The sequence below is a fragment of the Gavialis gangeticus genome, unplaced genomic scaffold (assembly GCF_001723915.1).
Source record: "Gavialis gangeticus isolate Ggan-Ray unplaced genomic scaffold, GavGan_comp1, whole genome shotgun sequence".
NCBI lineage: Eukaryota > Metazoa > Chordata > Crocodylia > Gavialidae > Gavialis > Gavialis gangeticus.
The window spans coordinates 9,009,489-9,017,539 of NW_017729009.1; the positions used below are offsets into that span (position 1 = coordinate 9,009,489).

The 8,051-nt window shown below is 68.1% G+C and overlaps 2 protein-coding genes across 3 annotated transcripts in view; one reads left to right on the forward strand and one right to left on the reverse strand.

The window, feature by feature from the left end:
- Positions 1-881: 881 nt before the first annotated feature.
- CD40 (CD40 molecule) lies at positions 882-5,615 on the reverse strand. Of its 2 annotated transcripts, none has more exons than XM_019509915.1 (9): positions 5,489-5,615; positions 3,843-3,924; positions 3,481-3,609; positions 3,193-3,339; positions 2,804-2,897; positions 2,587-2,648; positions 2,106-2,213; positions 1,916-1,971; positions 882-1,479 (listed from the first exon to the last, which is right to left on the reverse strand). In XM_019509915.1, the coding sequence occupies exons 1-9, from the start codon at positions 5,543-5,545 to the stop codon at positions 1,297-1,299; spliced, it is 918 nt and encodes a 305-aa protein (XP_019365460.1). In that variant the 5' UTR covers positions 5,546-5,615; the 3' UTR covers positions 882-1,296. The 2 variants fall into 2 exon arrangements, with proteins under 2 accessions (XP_019365460.1, XP_019365461.1); XM_019509916.1 differs by having other exon boundaries at positions 1,946-1,971; positions 5,489-5,614.
- NCOA5 (nuclear receptor coactivator 5) overlaps positions 2,609-8,051 on the forward strand; it is a 30,423-nt gene continuing 24,980 nt past the window's right edge. The window contains exons 1-2 of the mRNA XM_019509914.1: positions 2,609-2,614; positions 6,189-6,192. The gene's annotated coding sequence lies outside the window, so the exon portion shown is untranslated. The remainder of the gene's footprint in view (positions 2,615-6,188; positions 6,193-8,051) is intronic.

Consider the following 8,051-nt stretch of genomic DNA (forward strand, 5'->3'; position numbering starts at 1 on the left):
ACTGTGCATGTGCGTGTGCATGTGTGTGCTTGTGTGCCGCGTGGCTGGGGCCAAGGGGGAGCTGCACCTGGCACTGGGAGAAGGCTCCAGGTGCTGCCCTGGGCAGGGGGAGGTGGGGCTGGGCCTGCCCCTGCCTGGACAGGGCTGAAGACAGGTCTCCTGTCCAAAGGAGCTGGGGCTGGGCCCTCCGTTCGGGGCTGGAGCCCGGTGGCTGCGTGCAGCAGGCTGCTGGGATCTTCAGAGGAAGGGGCCTGCAGGCAATGAGCTGGGAACTGGCCGGGGTCCACAGCAGCCTCACCTGGGACAGCCCTGATGGGGGACGGGGTAGGGGGAGCTCCAGGCATGGGCCATCCCCACATGCCTGGCACCAACCCGGACCTGGGGCACAGCTGGGGGAGGGGCCCGGGGGCAGCAGGAGCTGCAGTGTCCCCTTGACCTGGGCAGAGAGGGGCAGTGCCGCGGTTAAGGGGCACCGCAGCCCAGCCAGCCCCCTGCCCGTGGTTCTCTGTGCAGCCCCGTGAGGCCCAGCCCCGGCTGTGGCAGGGCATGGCCGGGGCTCCCAAGCAGCCCCCCCCACAGCACTGGTGCCAGGACGGCTGGGGCAGCGCTGGGTGCCGCGTGCCGGCAGCGCCACCTGCTGGGGAGCCACCGCATCGGCCTCCCGCCCGCGCTGGGGCAGGGGCTCTCCAGCGCCTGGACTGGGGGGAGCTGGGGCGGGGGCTGTCGCCACTGGGCGTGCACGGCGCAGGCCCTTGCATCCGGGAAGTGCAGTGTGAGTGCGAGGGCAAGGAGCAGGCCCGGGGCATCCCCAGTGCCCAGGCCAGGAGGGACACAGCCGGACCCACCCCAAGCTCAGGGGGCCCAGAGTGATGAGAGCAGAGCACCGTGAGCGCCAGGAGGCACCGTGGGCGCAGCCTCCGGACCTTTATTGTCCAACGGGCAGATTCAGCGTGGAGTCCCAAAATGCCTCCGTTTCCTGCGTCCACCTTCCACGGGCAGTCAGTCCCGCACTGTCCTTGCAGGCCCTGGCATCTCTGCCCCGTCTGTGCACCAACAGCAGCCCCTGGGCACCCGTGACCTGCAGCCTCGTAGAGCCGTGCCATGCCGTGCCGTGCCATGTCACCCTTGGCCATGTGGGATCCACCACCTCTCGTGCTCGTAGGCGACGGGTGCAGGCTGTGCCCCAGCCCCCGGGCAGCCGGCCATGCCCTGGGCTGCCTGGCGGCACAGCACGCGCTGGACCTGGCTTCCACCCGTGCGAGGCAGTGGGCCCTAGTGTGGGTGCCCCACGCCACCTCATGGCCTCTCCCGCTCAGAGATGTGGCTCTCCTTGCCATCCTCCTGGGCTACAGGCTGCCCACCCACTGTGGTCTCCTGCACGGGGATGTTCTGCTCGCTCGGCATCTCATCCTCCTCTGATGGCTCCGGGCGCGGCTCTCCGTCCACGTCCACCTTCACATTCTTCAGCAGCACGGTATCCTGAGCGGCACAGGCAGGGGGTCAGGACTGTGCTGAGCACCAAGAGCACCTGGCGCTGGGGGAGACCCAGACCCCTGCCCCCCAAGGCCTTCCCTTCGGCTCCTGCTGCCCCCCTGCCCAGCCCTGGGGGAATCACACTGTCCTCACAGGCCCTGGCATCTCTGCCCCGTCTGTGCACTGACAGCAGCCCCTGGGCACCCATCACGTGCAGCCTCGTGGAGGACCCTTCCCCAGCACAGGGACACTCATGCCCCTGCCCCTGCCCCCCTGCACAGGCCCTCATGGTGCGGGTGCCCCTCAGGGCTGCACCTTCCCCCTGAAAGCGCTCTGCCCTGTGCCCACTCTCCCTGCCAAGCTGGGCATCAGGGTGCAGGGACCACCCACACCCCTTGATTGGGAGCACATCCCCCCAGCGGCACCCCAGTCTGCTCCACACCTCTTCATATGGGGGGACCGGAGGATGTACCTGCTTCTGCAGCAGTCTCTGGAAACCTAGACAGGAGCACAAAGTGAGGGAGTGAGCAAGCGAGCGCTTGAGCATGCCCCGGGCCGGCCCCAGCCCAGACGCTCCACGTGGGCACAGCCCCTGATGCAGCTCTCTGCCAGCCCCCCTCTCCTGCACCTACCTCTGCGATACAAGCAGAAGAGGAAGAGCCCCAGGGCGCAGGTGCCAGCCAGGATGGGGATCAGCACTGAGACCAAGGAGGGGCTGCGGCTGCGGCTGCGTTGTGGCTCTGCAAAGAGTTGTGGTCAGCCGCTCAGCCCCACGCTGCGCCACCCACATGCCCCTGCTGTGCCCTCGGCTGGGGGCCTGTCTACCCTCAGGCAGATGCCAAGCCAGTGTGATACACCTGGCCCTATCCGCCAGGCCCCGTGGCCTTGTCCGTGCAGCCCCTGGCGCCAGGCAGGCCCTGCTGACTACTTGGACGGGCACTGCCCAGGGGCTGGAGAGCTGGAGCTGCCCCAACGGGGATGGGGGAGCTGCCTGACGGGCTGGATCAGGCAGGGGTAAGGGCCCCAGCAGCAGGCCAGTGAGCCGAGGGGGTCCCCTGGCTCAGCTGTGTCCTGCTGCACCCGCAGCGCGGTGCCCGGGGTCTTGGCACTCACCACACACCACGTCGGAGCTCCGGGTCCCGTTCTCCTTCATCACCAGCCCCTGATCCTCGCATCTGCAGTGGGCGTGGACACGGCTTCATAAGCCCAGACCCCACAGACCACAGAGGGAAAGCCAGGGTTTTGCCAGGTGTGTCCCTGCTGGCAAGTGTCTCTGGGCTCCCTCGCTCCCTGGTGCACCTCCCCGTGCTGCACCCCCACCCTGCAGTACCTGCTCCAGGGCTGGCATGGCTTGCTGTTGGAGGTGACATTGGAGAAGCTGCCGTCCGGGCAGGGCTGGCACATGGGCGGCGCGTCCTCCTGGGCTGGAACAGAGCCGAGACGACCGCAGGGGTGAGTGTCAGGCAGGCGGGGGGCAGGGAAGGTGTGGGACACAAACAAGGCACCCCAACCTGTCTCCCAGGCTCCCCCAGAGCAGGTGCGACACACGTGCCTGCCTAAGTGGGGCCGGCTGCACCCTCTGGGAGGTCCCTCCACCCGCTCTGCGCTTAAGAGCCAGGGGCCTGTTCGCCTGCCCTTGCTGGGGCTGCTGTGACCTGGCGGTGGGGAACCAGGGCTGCGCAGGGGAGCATGGCCCTGCGAGTGCCAGGCCGCACTCACCTCTTGGCATGAGTCCAAAGCCTGGCTTGCAGAGGGGTTTCGGCCGGCAGGTCTGGCACTGGGCGCTGGTGCAGTGCATGCCCACCTGGCAGCCACACGTGACATCCTGTTTCTCATCCCCCGGTGTCTTTACCACCAGGCCAGCGTCTGCCAAAGGAAGGGAGGGAGGGAAAGGTGGGCCACAGAGCCAGCCACGGCCAGGCCCCTCCCGTGGCAGGGGCTGCTGGAGCATGGGGAGGGGTGCGTGACTGCTGCCTGCCTGCCAGAGAGCCCTGTGCCGGCACCTACTGGAGTCGCAGTAGCTGTGGGGCATGCAGTGATTCTCCTTGGTCCAGTGGGCCTGGAAGTACCCCTCCTCGCAGGGAGCACACTTGGACACTCCCGACCCCTCGATACAAGTGGCCGTCACCTTCTGTCCTGCAACACACAGCACCCGTGTTCCCTCCCTGCCTGGTGCAGCTGCCCGTGGAGCCCAGCACCTGCCATGCAGCACCCAAGGAGGTGCCACCGGGCACCGGGGGCTAGACTGGCCGGCTCTGCAGGCAGCACCGAGCCAAGGTCCCGGCCCCGGGGGCCAAGGCAGCCAAGATGGACCCCTCCGGGCCGAGGCTCTGGCGCAGGGAGGGGCAGGGAAGGGATCTGCTCCATACCTGGGGCGCAGCGGGAGCAGCACCTGCCCTTGTGCTCGTACTGCCTGTCACTGCATTGGACGTCCATGCCAGCGGCCAAGTGCTGGAACCGAGCAGAGCACAGAGCTCAGCCACCATGGGCCTGGCTCCTGCCTGCCCCAGACCTGGCTCCCCTCCCCTGCACGGTGCCACCTGGCACGGCCCGTGCACCCTGCACTCGCTCTCACCCTGCCCACGTAACCACAACCACCGGGACCGGAGCTCTGCCGCCCCCGTGCCGCCCGCACCTCCCTGAAGTGGGATCGCAGCGGTTCTGCTGCGGCTGGCGCATGTCAGCGCCCTGACCGCATCTCCTAGCAGCTGGTGAAGGCAGGGCCCACCCAGGTCTGCCCCGCCTGAGCAGGCAGCCCGGGCAGGGCTGGGAGCCCAGGTGCTGGCTTGGGGTTCAGCCTCCTCCCCTAGCAGCAGTGCTGGGGCCCCCATGGCAGGGGCGTCCAGGGTGCCCCTTCCCCGGGGTGAAGACGGGCCAGGCTCCCCCAGCAGTGGGCAGGGGATGTGGGCAAGCAAACAACCCTCCCGGGCCAGCAGTGCAGCCAGATGCCCCTGCAGCTGCCCCTGCCCTGGGGTTCAGTCCCGCCAGGCACCGGGGTCCGGGGTGGCGTGTGCCCTTGCCGGGGCTCCATGGGTGGCTCTGTGGGGCCAGGGCTCTGCCCTTGGGGAGGGAAGTGCCCCATGGGGCCCAGGGCAGGATGGGACCCTGGGTCACAGCCAATGCCCCCAAAAGGGGAACCGAGAGACGCCTCCGCTTGCCTGGGATCCCCTGCCGCCCACGCACAGCCCTGTCTGCTTCCACCCCTCCACCCCAGGCCATGTCCCTTCAGCCCCCACAGCCTGCCTCTTGTCCCCGCTCCTGCCCCGCGCGCAGACCAGGCCTGTGCCCAGCCAGGCTCTGCGGGAGCATGGTTGAGCCCTGTCCCCTGCAGCCTGCTCTGGCCTGGGAGTGAGGGGCAGCCGTACTGGGGTCTGGCCGTGCAGGGAAATCGGGGGATTTCCGTGCTCCGAGCAGGGCCCCGGCACGCTCCGCTGCCCAGGCAGGGCCCCTGTGTCACCAAAGCTCGGCCAAGCGCTTCCCTGGCCCACGGGAATTGAACGAGACAAATAGGTGCCCTCGCACTCGTGCAGGGCAGAGGACCTGTGATGGGCACGGCCCCCCAATGGCTCACTGGCACCCATGGGCCTCCAGGTTGCAAAGGGATCCTGGGGGCCTGCCCAGCTGCCCCACATGCCCTGAACCCGTCTCTGCCCCACAGGCATCAAGGTACGGCTGTCCCCGAGGCACGGCCCCTGGGAACGGGGCTTCCCGGTCCAGCCAAACACCAGGCAGTGCCCAGCCAGCGCTGGCTCTCCCCCAGGCCCTGTTCGCTGCGGCCCCTGTGCCGAGACCCCTGCCCGGGCAGGTGCCAAGGTGCCCGCTAGCCGCTGCGCCCCAAGGCGCCAGGGCTGAGCTGGGGGTCCTAGCAGAGGCTGCCAAGCGGCTCGAAGGCCTCCCTGGCCCGCTCCAGCCCCTGCGCCGGCTGCCTGGGGGGCGCATGGAGCCTGGCAGCAGCCTGGCAGCCGGGTCTGGCTCGCGGGTCACGCCTGGGGAGGGAAGAGAAAGTGAAACTCACGCCCAAGAGGCCTCGGCAGAGTAGCCAGAGGAGGCAGAGGCGGCAGCAGCGCTCCATGTTGCGAGGGACCCTCCTGCACTGGGGGGGCAGCTGGCTCTTATACTCGCAGCCCCGCGGCCGCCCAGGAAAGGGCTGGGGCTGCCCAGAGCCAATCCGCGCCGCAGGGCAGGGGGGCCCAGTCCCCGCAGAAAAACTCCCCGTTTGCTTCAGCCAGGGCTGGGCCACCGCAGCCCAGCCAGGATTTCCCTTGGCCCCCGGCCAGCGAGGCGGGGCGAGAACAGGCCTCGGCAGGCCGGCAACCACAGCACCCACGCAGGGGACGTGCCGCAGCATCCCTGAGCCGGTCGGGCTGCGTTGGGTGCTGCCACCCCAATGCATGCTGTGCTGTGCCGGGCGCCGGGCTGCGGGGGCTCGTGGTCGTGGGCCCGCTCCTCCTGTCTCCCCGCGCGCCCCTCCCCGGTCTCCTGGCACAGGGGAGTCCGGCAGGACGGCTCCGCGTGCCAGGCAGGGCCGGCCGGGAGCCACAGGGTATGGCCTCCTCTCCCTGCTGTGGCCCCCGTGGCCTCCTCCTCCCACCTGCCCCGCAGGCCGCTGCCCCGCCCCAGTGGCCCTGCGCGCCGCGGGCCGGGTTTGCCTGCGCTGTGTCCCGAGCTGGGTGCCGGGGCGTGCTCAGCGTGGGAGCTTCTCCCTGCCGGGGCAGGGCGGTTTGGGAACAGGCGCCCCAGAGGGGCAGGCGTGGGCCTGGCTGCAAGCCGGGGCGTGGCAGGGCCACGACGTGCTCGCCCGTGTGAGCAGGGCCTCGTGGCACTGTCTCGCAGATCTTTCTGCCCCCCATTTTGCTCCTAGAGCTGTCCAGAGCCCGGGGATGATCCCCTGCCCTCACCAGAGCCTGTGGCTCCCCTGGGATCCTGGCAGCCCCACATGCCCGTGTCCTGCCGTGTCTGCCTGGTCTGGTGGCAGGCGGGCGCTCTCGCATAGCGAGCAGGGGTTCGCATGGGGGCATGAGCAGCCCTGAGGTGTCCGGCCCCTTGCTGCCAGCGGAGGTTGGCCAGAGCCGGCACTGGGGCGTGGTGGGGGCAGTTCTTGGGCTTTTCTAGCCAGTCATCCTGGAAGCAGAAGTGCTGGGTTTCAGTTCAGCTTCTGCCTGGGACTATCTGATGTCTGCAGCGTCACAGTGAGGACCATTGGGAGCTGTGGGCCGCCGCTGAATGGCGGCTGGCGGTACGTAAAGTCCTCTGGACCCCGTGCGGGAGTCCAGAGATGGTCCAGAAGTTGTCGCCCCCGGCTGGGGGCAAATTCAAGCTGGCCGCTGCTACTGCTGCGTTGGGTGACCGGCGCCGTGAAGCCATCAACAGATAAAAAAATGGACGGGGGTGTCCTTGTGGCGTTTGGTGCTCGCAGGTCTTCGCAGTTAAAAGGTTAAAAGCCTAAAATCCGCATGCTGGGGATGCCACTGGGTTGGGCGACCAGCGCCCTAAAGCACCAATAAATTACGGGGGACAACAAAAGAGAAAACAGGGCGTGCACATGCAGGGTCATAGGGCCAAAACAAGTGCTCCCCGGGGGGACACCGAGCAGAGACCCCGGACAGTGCCCACCAGCTCGCGAACTTGGAGAGCTCGCCGGTGGCTACTGCCCAGAGATGCACGCGAAGGACACTGAGGAAAAATGCCCTGAGGTCACCAGGAGCCTTCCCGGCCAGAGCCTCCTTCCTGGATAGCCAGATGACAAGCTTGGCCAGAGCCAGGAGGAGGTTGACCAGGAGGTCCCAGGCCTTGGTGGGGCGATGGATGGGGTGCGCGTAAACTAAAAGGTGCAGGGAGTAGTGCAGGAGGAGGAGGTGCAGGGGCTGCAGCCTGGCGCACTCGGGGACAAGGTGCGCCAGAGTCTCCCTCTCGCTACAAAATGGGCACTGGTCGGAGACCGGTTCAAAATGCGCCAGCCACACGCCTGTTGCGACGGCTCCATGGGGGAGCCGCCAGCCCAGGTCCCCGGTGGCTCTCAGGATCAGCTCTGAGCAGAGGCTCTGCGACTGGGGCCCGTCGGCCTCGCCCTCGCCAAAGTAGTCCCACCAGGCGGTGTCCCGAGGGCGTTGTGATAGATCGTCCTGTGGACGAGCATGTAGAGCTGGCGCCGGTGGGCCGTGGAAAAGCAGACCAGGCTAGTGTCCCCCAGCTTGGAAAGGCGGTGCCTTGGGGAGTGCCCCGGGGTCCGCCACAACTGCTGTGACGTGGGTGAAGCTGGGACCAGGGGCTGGGCATCATCTAAGGGGCTGTATCATCAAGAGCCCCCGCAGGGGCTGTTCCTGCCTCCAGGACCCTGGGCACAGAAAGCCAGGACGGGGCGTCCACAGGGCCTGGAGCAGAGGATTCCCCGGGGCTGGGCAGCCCCGGGGGAGTTCCACACACCACTGCAGAGGAGGATGACGAGGAGGCTTTCCCAACCCGCTCCTACTTCCCTCTGCAACTTTCCAGTTTCTTCTGAGAGTGGAAACTCTGCACAGGAAGGAGCAAAGGTGCTGCGCCTGCCTGCCCGTGGGACCCTGTGCGGTGCCAGGGCCCAT

Coding starts and splice junctions, on each gene's coding strand:
- CD40 (XM_019509915.1), bottom strand. CDS start 5,545: ATGGAGCGCTGCTGCCGCCTCTGCCTCCTCTGGCTACTCTGCCGAGGC. Junction 3,340..3,480: donor CCACAGCTACTGCGACTCCA/GTAGGTGCCGGC, acceptor TTCCTTTGGCAG/ACGCTGGCCTGGTGGTAAAG. Junction 1,480..1,915: donor CGGTCCCCCCATATGAAGAG/GTGTGGAGCAGA, acceptor TGTGCCGCTCAG/GATACCGTGCTGCTGAAGAA.